At 41.5% G+C, this 14,325-nt stretch overlaps 1 protein-coding gene across 3 annotated transcripts in view; it reads left to right on the top strand.

Moving 5' to 3' along the window:
• The window catches only part of CFAP61 (cilia and flagella associated protein 61), a 439,348-nt gene that overhangs the window by 262,846 nt on the left and 162,177 nt on the right, over positions 1 to 14,325 (top strand). For all 3 annotated transcript variants that reach the window (XM_073557422.1, XM_073557421.1, XM_073557423.1), the window contains exons 19-20: positions 88 to 180; positions 7,125 to 7,293. In XM_073557422.1, coding sequence (XP_073413523.1) covers positions 88 to 180; positions 7,125 to 7,293 — 262 coding nt within the window. The remainder of the gene's footprint in view (positions 1 to 87; positions 181 to 7,124; positions 7,294 to 14,325) is intronic.

Below are 14,325 nucleotides of genomic sequence, written 5' to 3'. Positions count from 1 at the left end.
TGTAATAATGGCCATATGACCGTTGATAACAACTGCTTATTAAATTGCAATTTAATAACATGAGATAAATCTCCATTTTTTTTGTAGCCCACATCTAAAATTCAACAATATCACTTTGATATCAAGTCACGGCCTTCCTGGACATAATAGCAGTATGGATGAATCATTTCTCGCAAGCAGGTAAGTTAAATGCTTGGACTTAAAAGTTTTAACCCCTTTATCCCCCAAGACTGTTTTCACCTTATAGACACCTATCCATTACTAAGAGGTGTGCTTGATGTCACCGGACAATACAAAGGTGACACCAACCCCACAAATATGAAACTCTCTTGCCATTGCCACAGGGCAAGTGGGAAGAGCCTGACAAAGCGTCAGATTTGGCGCATCTAATAAATGCGCCTTTTCTGGGGTGGCTGCGGGCTGTTATTTTTAGGCTGGGTGTGGCCAATATCCATGGCCCCTTACCAGCCTGAGTATACCAGCCCCTAGCTGTCTGCTTTTTTAAAATTATTTATTTAAGTAATTAAAAAATATGGTATGGGGACCCCTCTATCCTTGAGAACCAGCCTTGCTGAAGCTGACAGTTTTGCCTGACTGGGTATCAAAAATACAGGGGAATCCCACATCATTTTTTTGGGGGGTACCCCATTTTAATAACCAGGAAATGCTAAGTATACAGCTGTGAAATGATATTAATAGCTTGAGAACCTTTATGAATATTGTCTCTTTATCAGAATATTAATATCAGACCCCAGCCGTCGGCTTTTCCTCAGCTGTTTATGAAAATTACAGGGGACCCCACACCATTTTTTTTGTTTATTTTATTATTTATTTACTAGTACAGTAAAATACACATCCAAGGTAACCTTTGTTTACAGCCTTCTGGTGTCCCAGCGGCTGGAAACTTCAGTAACCTAAAAATGTCCCTCAAAGTTTAATATGAGGTTTTTGGGCCTCACAGCTGCTGAGAGACCCAGTGGCTCTAAAATCTGGTAACCTGAAGGTTACCTGAGTTCAAGCTACCGGGTCTCACTGTAGCTCCAGTGCCGGACTGGTGAATGCCCGAGTGCCAAGTGCTGGACTCGCGGACGTTCAACAGTCAGGCACTGGCAATTAAACAGATAAACAGCTGTTATGAACTCAGGTGACCTTACTGTTCTTGTTGACGATTAAAAAAATAATTGAAAAAAAAAATGTGTGGGGATCCTCCGTAATTTTCATAATCAGCTGAGGGAAAGCCAACAGCTGGGGGCTGATGTTAATATTCTGGGAAAGAGACAATAGTCATAAAGCTTCCCAGGTGATTAATATCAGCTCACAGCTGTATACTTAGCATTTCCTGGATATTAAAATGGGCGACCCACCCAAAAAAATAGTATAAGGTCCCCCTATATTTAATAACCAGCAAAGCGGAGGCAGACAGCTGTGGGCTGATATTAATTGTTTAGGAAAGGGCCATGCATATTGGCCCCTCCCAGAATAAAATCATAAGCTCTCAGCTGTCCCAGAAATGGCGCATCCATAAGATGCGCCAAATCTGGCACTTAGCCTCTCTCTTACCACTTGCCTTGGTGCAGCGGCAAGTGGGGTGATAGTTGGGGGGTTGACATCATCTTTGTGATATCAGGTGACATCAAGCCCAGAGGTTAGTAATGGAGAAGCGTTTATAAGTCAGATTGTATGAAAAAAATCACACGCAGAATAAAGTCTTTTAATTGAAAGTGTTAGGCATCGGGTTCCTGCAGCTGCACAGCAGGAATCCAGAGCCTTGCATCCAGCGGTCTCCCATTCTCCTCCGACTTCTCAGGAGCCTGCACAGCAATCGCGGCGTCTCAGACGCTTTGCTCAGACCTGCTCTGTTGGTCTGGTTGTTGCTGCCACCTCTTGGTCAGCAAAAGCAGCGCAGGCTGTCCTGCAGCAAGCCACTCCAGTGGCTAAGTCCTCTCGTCACGTTACTGGGCATGCTCATGAGACGTTCTCCCATTGGAGATCGGAAGTCACGTGCTCAGGTCCTTCTCCTGATCTGATTGGTCCATCCCAGAGATCTGGAAGGTCCCACACGGCTATAAAAGGTCGCATGGCCGCTCAGCCATGCGCTAGTATAGACTTTACTTGCTACTGTGTGAATGATGATGCATGTGCCTGCGAATGACTCATTAAGATCCCCTCCCTCTGATATTACGTGTGTGGATAGGGACTTAGTCTTAGAGTCAACTCCAGTCAGTGGCACGCTTCAGGCCACATTGCACATATACACAGTGCTAGCGTCTGACAGTGCGCCCCCTCTTGGGCATTGTCATGCAGTGGCTGGTTCATTCGCCGCGCTGCAGTCAGCAGCACTTGGGGTGTCCGCGGTAGTGATGCCGCACGCACGGTAGGTCTAGACGGACACCGACCCTGAGTCTTGGGCCCGAGTCCTGTGACCATATACCGTGCGTGCACACCGCTGAGACCTGTGTGGCCAACAGGCTCGGCATTTATGTTTATGCCTTAAGGCGTCTCTGTGAGCATAACAGAGTACACCCAGTGCACACCGGGTGACGTTCAACCCGTGTGCGATATACCGCCATATTGTGCGTCTGCCATTATATAGCAGCAGTTTAACACCTCTGCATGGTGGACCCCGGGTGGCGAATGCACTTTCTATTATTTTATATTTAGTGCGTTCCGCCATCCCTAACAGAAAGAATGACAGACTCCTTTAATGAATTTAAATTAAACCATACTTATATCATTGCTCAGTCTACAGAAGCCAATGTCTCCTGTAGCAGAATTAAAATAATAAATAACAATATTCATCACCTGTCAGCAGAGAAGACAATAATCCATTTGTGTCGTGACTGCTCTAGCTGCCGCTGCTCAGTGTCTCGCGGTGTACGTCTATGACCTGACTGATGTTGCCACGAGTGTGAGAAATTACTCACGCTCGCAGTTCCGTGAGAAAGGTCCTGGGAGTTCACAGTCAGTGTACTCGGTTCAACTCTCTGACGTCAGCTTGTGCGCTGTGGTAAAATTTATAACGGCACTCAGTGACGTCAGTCAGATGATAGGAGTTTGCGGCGAGATACTGAGCAGCGGTAGCACATGCTGCTCAGTGTCTTTGCTGGATGGTAGACCGCATAGTCACATCATGCAACAATGCAGTCTGCCATCTAGATGTAACAGTGCTAGACCCATCATGGTACAGATGGATTATTATCTTTTTGGCAGGCAGGCAAGAAATATTGTTGTTTAGTATTTTAATTCTGCTACAGGAGACCATGGTTTCTGTGGACTGGGCGATGACGTGTGTGTTGGTTAATTTAGATCCATTGAAGGAGTTTGTGTCATTCTTTCAATTAAAGGACATTATGTGGCTGTGTGTTTATTTATAATATAACTATAAGATAAGTAATTGAGAGGCATCCTATAGATGCCTCTCCATTACTAAAGTATGGGCTTGATGTCACAGGACCATACAAAGGTGACATCAGCCACACAAATATGAACCTCAATTGCCACTGCTACAGGGAAAGTGGGAAAAGTCGGGTCAGGCTAATAGATGTGTCTTTTCTGGGGTGGCTGTGGGCTGCTATTTTTAGCCTGGCAGGGGCCAATATCCATAGCCCTTTACCAGCCTGGGAATAGCAGCCCCCAGCTGTCAGCTTTAGCTTGGCTGGTTGTAAAAATGGGAGGGAACCCAAGCCATTTTTTTATTTCTTTATTTAAATAATTAAAAAAAAAAACCAGCTTGAAGATCCCTATATTCTTGATAACCAGCCTTGCTATTGCTGACAGCTGAGGGTTGCTTCCCTGGCAAGTTATCAAAAATACAGGGAAACCCACGTCAATTTTTTAAAAAAAATATTTATTTATATCGTTATTGATGGGTCAATTGATGGTACTTTTTCTGTTGTCTTCTCCTAATTTTAGCTATTTTGGCAGCTACTTTGCCCCCCTGAAGGTGTTGTCTATGTGTTTGGTTTTACCTCCCATTAAAGTCAGTGGGGTTTGGGTATTTCGCCGAAGTCTTCGTTGAACATCAGGACGTTCGACGATCCGAACCAAATCAAACCTTAAAAGGTTCGCTCATCTCTAGTGAAGGGGTTAAAGAGTAGTCATCATTTTAATTTTTATTTCATAAATCAATAGTGCACATGAAAATAAGCATCTTTGTAATATAACTTATCAGAGAAATCTGCTTCCTTCTTTGTCAAAATTGATGAGTCATTATAAAAATTCTCAATTCCTAGACAGAATATTACATTACTGTGATAGGAGATGGCAATTGGTGTTGACAATATTTTATCTAGATAAGAGGATGGAGCTCTACCTCTAGCTCCTCCCCCTAATACAGTCCCTTCCCCAAAATACAGGGAGTAGGGGGAAAAAAAGCATACAAAGCCTTATCCATAGGTATATGTTATATAATGTTGCTGTCCATTCTTGTTCCAACAACACTAGAGCTGTAACAGAAATTTGGTTAACCGCTCTATGCTCTTGCTCATTTACGGGGTATTAAACTTATTAGTGTATATGGATAAATAGAGATAAAAATGGGATCCAGTTCACCGATGAAAATCAGATCCAGCTCACCAACAATATTTTAAGGTTTTTTTGCATACAAGAAATTATGAGAAGTAAAAACTGAATTTGACCACATTGAAAGGGATTGTTATGTGAACACAATATCTTTATCAGAAAATACTCAAAAGAATGAACATATACATTTTTACGTAAAAATCTTATTGCTATGTATAGTGACTTCAAAAAGTTTTCATACCTCATGAGCTTTTCTACATTTTTTCACATTACACCCACAAACTTAATTTTTTTTATTGGTATTTTATGTGCTACACCAACACTACACACGTGGTCAAAATTGTTGGTCCCCCTCGTTTATTGACAGAAAGACCCACAATGGACCCAGAAATAACTTGAATCTGACAAAAGTAATAAATAAAAAATCTATGAAAATGAACAAATGAAAGTCAGACAATGCTTTTCAACCATTCTTCCACAGAATTTAAAAAAAATAAATAAAACTCATGAAATAGGCCTGGACAGAAATGATGGTACCCTTAACTTAATATTTTGTTGCACAACCTTTTGAGGCAATCACTGCAATCAAACGATTCCTGTAAGTGTCAATGAAACGTCTGCACCTCTCGACAGGTATTTTGGCCCACTCGTCAAGAGCAAACTGCTCCAGTTGTCTCGTGTTTGAAGGTTGCCTTTTCCAGACGGCACGTTTCAGTTCTTTCCAAAGATGCTCAATAGGATTTAGGTCAGGTCTCATAGAAGGCCACTTCAGAATAGTCTGACTTTCATTTGTTCATTTTCATAGATTTTCTATTTATTATTACTTTTGTCAGATTCAAGTTATTTCTGTGACCATTGTGGGTTTTTCTGTCATTAAACGAGGGGTACCAACAATTTTGACCACGTGTGTAAGTAGCAAGTCTTTGTAAAGTGTAAAGGAAAGGGTTTTCTAATTAGTTTAAAAATATAAATCTGAATTGTGACTTGCATTTGTATTCAGCACCCCTGTAGTGTGATACCCCTAAATAAATTGCCTCCAGAAGTCACATAATTAGTACATTAAGTCCATGTGTGTAATTTATTCTCAGTATAACTACAACTGTGTTGGTATATCACATAAAATCCAAATAAAATACCTTTAAGTTTGTGGGTGTAACATGAAAAAATGTGGAAAAGTTTACAAGGTATGAATACTTTTCAAGGCACTGTATGCGTTCAATATTTTGAATGTCTTTTAACTGCTTCAGACTTCCAACAGCGTTTTTAGCTTGAAAGACACTGTGTACATTGTAATTCAAGTCATTGGGAAGCTCAAAAGAAGCCTTGAAGACTCCGGCACATCTTTTGCAGTGTTTTGCCATCGGTTTTGCTTAAAAAAAACGCTAGTGATCATTTCATTATTCAATCAAATTAAAAAAACAACTGGAGAATGACAGTAAAAAAGATATCACAAAAAAATGGGTAGAAAAACAAAAAACCCCACGAATTTCCTGAAGCATTCTTCTGCTCGACAGGTTCTGCCTTAGTGTAATAGACGTAGTGTCCACATACCCTTTTAGCTGAGTCTTTGGAGCAGAAACTTTCCAAAAATCCTTCTAAAAAACTCAAAATTCCTCAAAAACTCCAAAAACTCAGCAAAAAGACTACCCTTTCCTGAAATAGTCAAAACGACATCGCTAGTTTGAAAACCATGAAGTGGTTAAAATAAGTGACATGCCCGTTCTTCAGGTGGCTCCCACTCTGTAAACTTAACAGAGTAAAGTAAAAGACGCCACAGCAGAGCCACCGCAAAAATGACCTTTGGCGTTTTATGGAAGCGGCTTCACGTGGCAAAACTTGGCAGCTTTGCCAGCGTCTACATGATGCCGTGTACACATACCCTAAGGGTGTGTTCACACTCTTTTTTTTTTTTTTAGCAGTGTTTGTAGCTTAAATTCAACTTTAGCTTATTTTTATGGCAAATCCACAGTTTTCGAGGAGTATTTTGGAGAGTATCCACTCCAAAAACTCCTAAAAAAAAATATCCTATAGAAGGAGAATTTCATGGAGCGGTTTCCAGTAGAAAACTTGTTGTTTTTGAAAGACTCAGAGATCTCCATCTTTGTGTATCCTTGGGGAACCTAGAAATCCAATCCCTAATGGCACTGATCAGCCATCGATGACAGTGGGGTGCAGGCCATGTTTACAATGGGAGATTACACCACACAGTGCCAAGGTGCTGGGTCTGTTGGAGTTTGCAGCAGACGTTCAATAAACATATTCTGCTGTTCTATATATCTTGCGAGTTTCATTATGTGTATCATAGAAACAGCTTTGTTATAGTCTCAGTAAAAACCCAAAAGAACCAGAAGGTATTAGATCCAATACTGGCTGCCTCCACCGTTGAGGAATTGGCCGCTGCTGTAAAGTACTGTTTTGTTTTGTGGATGTCGGCTATTCAGAGTGCTGAATTCTAATCTCTCGCTATAGGCTTTTGGAAAGCTCACTGCAAGACAACAGACTTAAACCACTAGAGGATCTCCAGCAACCCACCAGATGTCTAATTAAAGCCTGCTGTCAGCTGCTAAAATGTCACTTACGGGGCTTTTTTTTTCTTTTCCCAGCCACTGTTATAATGATAAAGATTATGCGCTGATGTCACTTCGATCCTGGGTTAATGTTGTGGTTGGTAAAATGACTGGCATAGACAGAGCTGCCAAGTTTGTGATTGTTTCCAATGATAGAAAAGTACCGTATGACCATCTAATTCTTTGCACCGGGCAGCAGTACCAGGTAAGCAATTGTATTTGATTCTGTTGATGAACAGAGTTAATCTGAAAATGTTTTTCATTTCTAAACATTTGTCTATAATAAGACTTCGCCTTTTACGTTTTGCATTATAGCTTGTAGTGAGTGGATGCCAACTCATTGTCAGGTGCCAAATATGGTGCTGTATTTAGAATGGCTTGGGATGTGCTGTTTACTTGCTAACAACATACCCTTATGACTATTTGGGTGGATTTACATGTAGTATATTTCAGTTTTGCACCATGAGAGGCCATACACACCTTAGATGGCTCTCGGATGAATCCTCTCAGTGAGGAGAGGGAAGAAAGTCACTGCCAGAAACCTCAGGATTCTAATCTAGTGAAGGAGTGGAACGATTCTAGTGTGTAGATTTGTCAGCTTTGAGCATCGGAAGGCCCTCATGCACATTAGATGGTGGTACCACCAAAATTGGCAACCTTTAGGTGTTTGGGCCTTTATAGATTAGACGGTGATATCACCGAAATTGTCAATCTTTAGTTGTTTGGGCCTTTATAGATTAGATGGTTATATAGCCGAAATTGGCACTCTTTAGGTGTTTCAGGTCTTTACAGATTTGATGGTGCTGTCACCGAAATTGGCAATCTTTAGTTGTTTCAGGTCTTTACAGATTTTATGGTGCTGTCACCGAAATTGGCACCTTTAGGTGTTTGAGGCCTCTATAGATTTTTAAAACATCCTGTTAGAGTCTTTATTATGTCACACAAATGTTCAAATCTTAATATAAAGATTCCAGAAAGAAAATAATAGTTAATACATATAATCAGGCATTTTCTCTTACAGAAAGGCACGGTATTAGGACTGTTAAAGAGTGCCACAGCCATGAAGAAACAATCTCAGTGAAGTACACTACCTCACATCCATGTAGAGGAGCCGGGGCGCAGCCATAGGGGGTGTAGAAATTACAGCCTGGTTCTGTGTTCAAGAAGAAGACAAAGACCACTGAGATAATTTAGACAACACCAGTATTATAACTAGCACATGGTAGTTGTTGAGAGGCCCTGTTATATATTTTACGTTGGACCCAAGTAGTTTCAATGTTTGCCTCTAGAAAGTAAGACATGGTAATTGTTAATTATTTCCCTTTCCATAACATTTCCAACTTCATAACTTGATTCAGTGTGTAAAAACGCTAGTGATCACTTCATTATTCAATCAAATTAAAAAAACAACTGGAGAATGACAGTAAAAAAGACATCACAAAAAAATGGGTAGAAAAACAAAAAACCCCACGAATTTCCTGAAGCATTTTTCTGCTCGGCAGGTTCTGCCTTAGTGTAATAGACGTAGTGTCCACATACCCTTTTAGCTGAGTCTTTGGAGCAGAAACTTTCCAAAAATCCTTCTAAAAAACTAAAAATTCCTCAAAAACTCCAAAAACTCAGCAAAAAGACTACCCTTTCCTGAAATAGTAAAAACGACATCGCTAGTTTGAAAACCATGAAGTGGTTAAAATAAGTGACATGCCCGTTCTTCAGGTGGCTCCCACTCTGTAAACTTAACAGAGTAAAGTAAAGCCTCACGCACATGACAAAGTTATGCCCACAAGTTGTATACACCATGTTTATATGGCTCTGCATTGCACATTCTTAGGAATTTCATAAACTGCCATTTGGTGGCCCTATGAGTTGTCACATTATCCCCTAATGGGATTACCATTTTTAGGTGAAAACTTCTCCATAACTCGGTATACAATGGAACATGCCATAAAGTTGCTTTCTTGGAAATTCTGCAAATCCGTGATTCTATGGGTGAAATCAAAAACACTGTATTTCCAAAGCTAGAAAGACGCACAAATGCAAAGTATGGCATTCTTGGGAACCCTGTATGTTCACAAATACCAAGGAAAGTGCATTGGTATCAATCAGAAATGTGTAATGCTCCTTTCCACATTGCACAACCCATCTAATAAAAAGGGATTGTACAAAACAGACAACCTCTTTGTATGTAGTAGTTAGTAAAAAATGACTGTTCAAACCAAGGAAGCACATTCACTCAGTGCACCCCTGACGTAGACAAGCAATTCAATCTCTTTCCCACCTACGTCTGTCTATTTACGGCACACTCTGTAAATCTAGAGCTGTCAGCCAAGGAAGAAGTGTGCCGAGATGGAAAATAAGTAAGTGGTAATGTGCATTGAACTTCCTGGATATCCCAAGGCTGCCCCGAGCACCTATGCTTGGTTTGAATAGTCATTTAGTGGTGACAGACTGCCTTTAAGGGAACAGTTCAATGGGCATATAACTCCGACGATGATGACAAAGCAATGCTTGGACTGGCCATCGACTCTCCCGACCTAAGCATGAGAGTGGCATAGAAAAACATGATATCACGCTCATGTCAGAAGAGACGATGGCCAATCTGAGCATTGTGTTGCAATCCTTGTGCAAGTTAGAAGCCCATGAGACTCTTCCCCAAGGTTAAGTTCCCACTGTGAGTTTTTGGAAAGTTGTGGGAAGCAGGGTGTGTTGCAGTCCGCGCTGCCGAGATTCACAAATCACCTGGGATACAAGATGTTGTAGCAGTGTACTCCTTTATTTCCTCCTCGGGAAGGAGGAGGAAATAAAGGAGTACACTGTTACAACATCTTGTATCCCAGGTGATTTGTGAATCTCGGCAGCGCGGACTGCAACACACCCTGCTTCCCCCAACTTTCTGAAGGTTTTTCCACGTGTGAGTGGTTGGTGGAGGTCCTGCAGCAGCTGATTCTGTGATATGCTCTCAAGCCAGTTGTGGGTTACACAACTGGAATAGGTGAGTGGAACTGTATTATACCGCTCATACTTCAAGTGTCACTAGTGATAGGGCACTATTGCGCCTCTTGTTCCCCCCACCATTTTTTGTATTGACACTGTGAGTTTTTGACACTAAGAATCTTCTCCGTGCAGCATCTTACAGTTGTAGCAAAGTGAATGGGACTTATAGAAATCTCCTGCCCACTGCGCTTTTATTTACTCCGCGTAAATTCTCCTCCGGTGCGTGTTTGAAATCTGCAACATGTTATTTTCTTTTGCAGCGAGACTGAGTTTTAAATGCAGTTTTCTACATAGAATTGCATTAGAAACAAACAGTACACAGGTAAAAAGTGCAATAAAAGCGCACGTAAAAAAAACACAATGAAAAACTCAGTTAACTTTACAGTAGTTACGTAATAATTGTAGAAATGCAACAGAAATTCTGTTACATCAAAAACTCACCAAATAATCATCATGGGAACATATCCTTAATGTTCCTTTGGTCCATTATAAATTAATTTCGTATCGGGGGAAATCAATGTTATATTCATTATCGGACAATAAGTATAGTTTTTCTGTTTCTTATGCAATTATGTCTTTTAAGAAAAAAAAAAGATTGTTGCATAGATACGATATAAGGCCCCCTTCACACATCCATTTTTATGTCCATATGCGGTCTGTTTTTTAAGGACAGCGAATACGGACACGCACACCTATTGTATTCAGTGGTGGAGCGCACATGTTGAGTTTTTCACACGAACCGTGTGTCTGTGTGAAGAACCCGCAGACATGTCCTTTTTTTCCAGCACCACAGATGAAATGCGTGCCACAGATGTGCACAATCATGCTACACAGATTATATCATTGTGACACGTCCCAGAATTAAATGCTTCAGCAGCTGGGGAAAGCAGTACAGTTAATGCTTTTCACAGCTGCGGTTGCTGACTACAACTCTTATCATACTCACCTGGTCTCCCTTCGATCATCGAGACTAGGCGACGCTGATGAATGTTGTAGTCAGCAACCGCCGTCAGTGAATAGTGTGCATAAAGTAAATAAATAAAATGGCGTGGGGTCCTCCTTAATTTTGTTAACCAGCTGAGGGAAAGCAGACAGCTGTAGGCTGATGTTATTATTCTGGGAAGGAGTTAAAGGGAATCTGTCACCCTTTTTTTCCCCTATTAGCTGCCGGCATAGACATCGGGGGGCTTATCTACAGCATTCTGTAATGCTGTAGATAAGCCCCCGATGTCTATGCCGGCAGGTGAAAGGCCAAAAAAAGGGTGACAGATTCCCTTTAATATCCATAAAGGTTCCCAGCCTATTAATAGGGGACCCTCAAAAAATAATGATGTGGGTTACCCCCTATTTTTAATAACCAATAAGGCTAAACAGACAGCTGCAGGCTGATATTAATAGGCTAGGAAGGGGTCATGGATATCAGCCGCCCCAGAAATGGCACATCTTATAGATGCTGCAATTCTGGCATTTAGCTTTGGCTCTTCCCGCTTGCCTTTGTGCATTGGCAAGTGGAGTAATGGTTTAGGGGTTCATGTCAGCTTTGTATTGTTGGCTGGCATCAAGCCCAGGGGTTAGTAATAGAGAGGCATCTATAAGACACCCCATTACTAACCCCGTAGTCAAAAGTAAAACCACGCACACAGAAAAAAGTCCTTTAATTGAAAATATCACTCTCTGACCCTCTTTTAGCCATTTGTTACCATACAAATGAAAAATAATCCAAAGTGGTCCACCGTAAAATCTACGACGATCCCCAACTCTGCTGCATATGAATGCTTTACTGATCAGTGACATCAGTAATGTGACCTATCAGTACAGCTGCCGGAACACACTGGTAGTACCGTGAGAACGCGGCTGCAGTGATGTAATTAAGGTTACCGCTAGTCACAGACAACGATTTTCATGGTAACCTCTATGTGAGCAACCCTGTGTACTGCGATAACCTAACTGACGTCAATGCTCGCAGTGTGAGAAATTTCTCACTGTGTGAGCAATGTCATCAGTAAGGTTACTGCAGGTTCCCCTTTTTCATAACCAGTAAAGGCTACACAGACAAGTGTGAGCTGATATTAATAGGCATTATGGATAATGGTTTCTTCCAAGAATAATAACAGCCGCCACCAGCTGTCTGCTTTCCCTCAGCTGATTAACCCCTTTCTGAAATTACTGAAATTAGATGTAATATTCCGTCCATGTGCCCTAGGCCAATTTGACCATGGATGGAATATTACGTCATCGCGATTGGCTGCCGATCGTGGCCGGGTGTCAGCTTATTCTCACTGCTGACACCCGGCACTAAGTGCCAGGAGCAGTCACAGACCGCTCTTGGCACTCTAACCCCCGAAATACTGCGATCAAACAAGATCGCAGCATTCCGGAAGCTGGCACAGGGGCGGACAGCCCCTCTGCCTTTGGATCGGAGACCCTGCGGCGTGACGCGGGATCCCGATTGTTGCCATGGTGAGCGGATGTTGTCATGACATCCGGTTCACCAGAGCTAGTGATCTTGCTGATCATGCGCAGTGCATGATCAGCAAGTTTCCCTGTGTCAGTGCAGCCCTGACAGCTTCTATGGTATGCTGCTTCATCTGCTTACTATAGGAGCGATCAGCATGCAAAAAATGGTTGTCACATAGTGGGACTAAGCAACAAAGTTAGGAAAAAGGAAAAAAAAGAAAATTTAAAATAATTGTATAAATGTTTTTTAAAAAATCAAAAGTAATGATAGAATATACAGTATATTGATTTTTTTATCTCTAAATAAAGATTTGAATGAAAAAAAATATAAACAATAAAAGTAGACATATTTGGTATCGCCGCGTCCGCAACAAAGCGACCTATAAAACTGTCCCACTAGTTAACCCCATTAGTGAACACCATAAAAATAGGCAAAAAACAACGCTTTATCATCATACCGCCAACAGATATGAATAAACATGGTGCCACTGAAAACGTCATCTTGTCCCGCAAAAAAAGAGCCGCCATACAGTTGTGTCAGCGGAAAAATAAAAAAGTTCTAGCTTTCAGAATAAAGTGATGTAAAAATAATTATTTTTTCTATAAAATAGTTTTTATTATAAAAAAGCGTCAAAACATAAAAAAATATAAATGAGGTATCGCTGTAATCATAATGACCCGAAGAATAAAACTGCCTTATCAATTTTACCACACACGGAACGGTATAAGCGCCCTCCCCAAGATATTCATGAATTGCTCTTTTTTGCTCATTCTGTCTCCCAAAAATCGGATTAGAAAGCGATCAAAAAATGTCATGTGCCCGAAAATTGTACCAATAAAAACGTCAGCTCGTCCCGCAAGAAACAAGACCTCACATGACTCTGTGGGCCAAAATATGGAAAAAATTATAGCTCTCAAAATGTGGCGATGCAAAAACTATTTTTTGCAATAAAAAGCGTCTTTTAGCGTGTGACAGCTGCCAAGCATAAAAACCCGCTATAAGGCCTCTTTCATACTTCCTGATATTTCCGGTACCAGAGATGTCAGTGTCCATGTTTGTAATACGTGTGGCACATGTGCTGCATCAGTACCACTTGGGCAGGGCCAGGCAAAAAGCGTTGCAGTAAGCGCTGTTCCCCGGCGCCGGGTGCTGAACACTGCTGTCATCATTCTCCCCTGATCTGCCTACTTGAGCAGGGTAGAATGATGAGAGTTACATTTAAGTGATAAAAGAGACAGCAGGTGGCAGCTGATGGGACTATTACTCCCATCAGCCTAACCCTGCTGCTGCTAATAACAGTGACAGCAGGAGCAGCTGATGGGGTATTCATCAGCAGCCGCCTGCGCTATAAATAAATGAAAAAAATGATGTGGGTTCCCCTGTATTTTCTATAACCAGCCAGGCAAAACTCACAGCTGGGGGGAAATTCTCAGCTGTCAGCTTCAGCAAGGTTGGTTATCAGAAACAGAGGGGTCCCACGCTGTTTTTTTAAATTATTTAACTAAATAATGTAAAAAAAAACTGCATGGGGTCCCCCCTATTTTTGACAACCAGCCTTGTTAAAGCTCACAGCTGGGGCCTGGTATTCTCAGGCTGGAAAGGGGCCATTGATATAGGCCCCCCAGCCTACAAATAGCAGCCTGCAGCTGCCCAGAAAAGGCGCATCTATTGGACAAAACCTTTTTGGGTCCAATTTCTCCTGTTACCCTTGGGAAAATTAAAAATTGGGGACTCAAAGATCATTTTTGTGGGAAAAAAATATAATTTTCTATTTTCACGGCCAGG

The sequence above is a fragment of the Dendrobates tinctorius genome, unplaced genomic scaffold, assembly GCF_039654945.1.
Source record: "Dendrobates tinctorius isolate UK_male_01 unplaced genomic scaffold, ASM3965494v1 ptg000250l, whole genome shotgun sequence".
In the NCBI taxonomy this organism is placed as follows: domain Eukaryota; kingdom Metazoa; phylum Chordata; class Amphibia; order Anura; family Dendrobatidae; genus Dendrobates; species Dendrobates tinctorius.
This window is presented reverse-complemented; position numbering and strand designations above follow the sequence as displayed.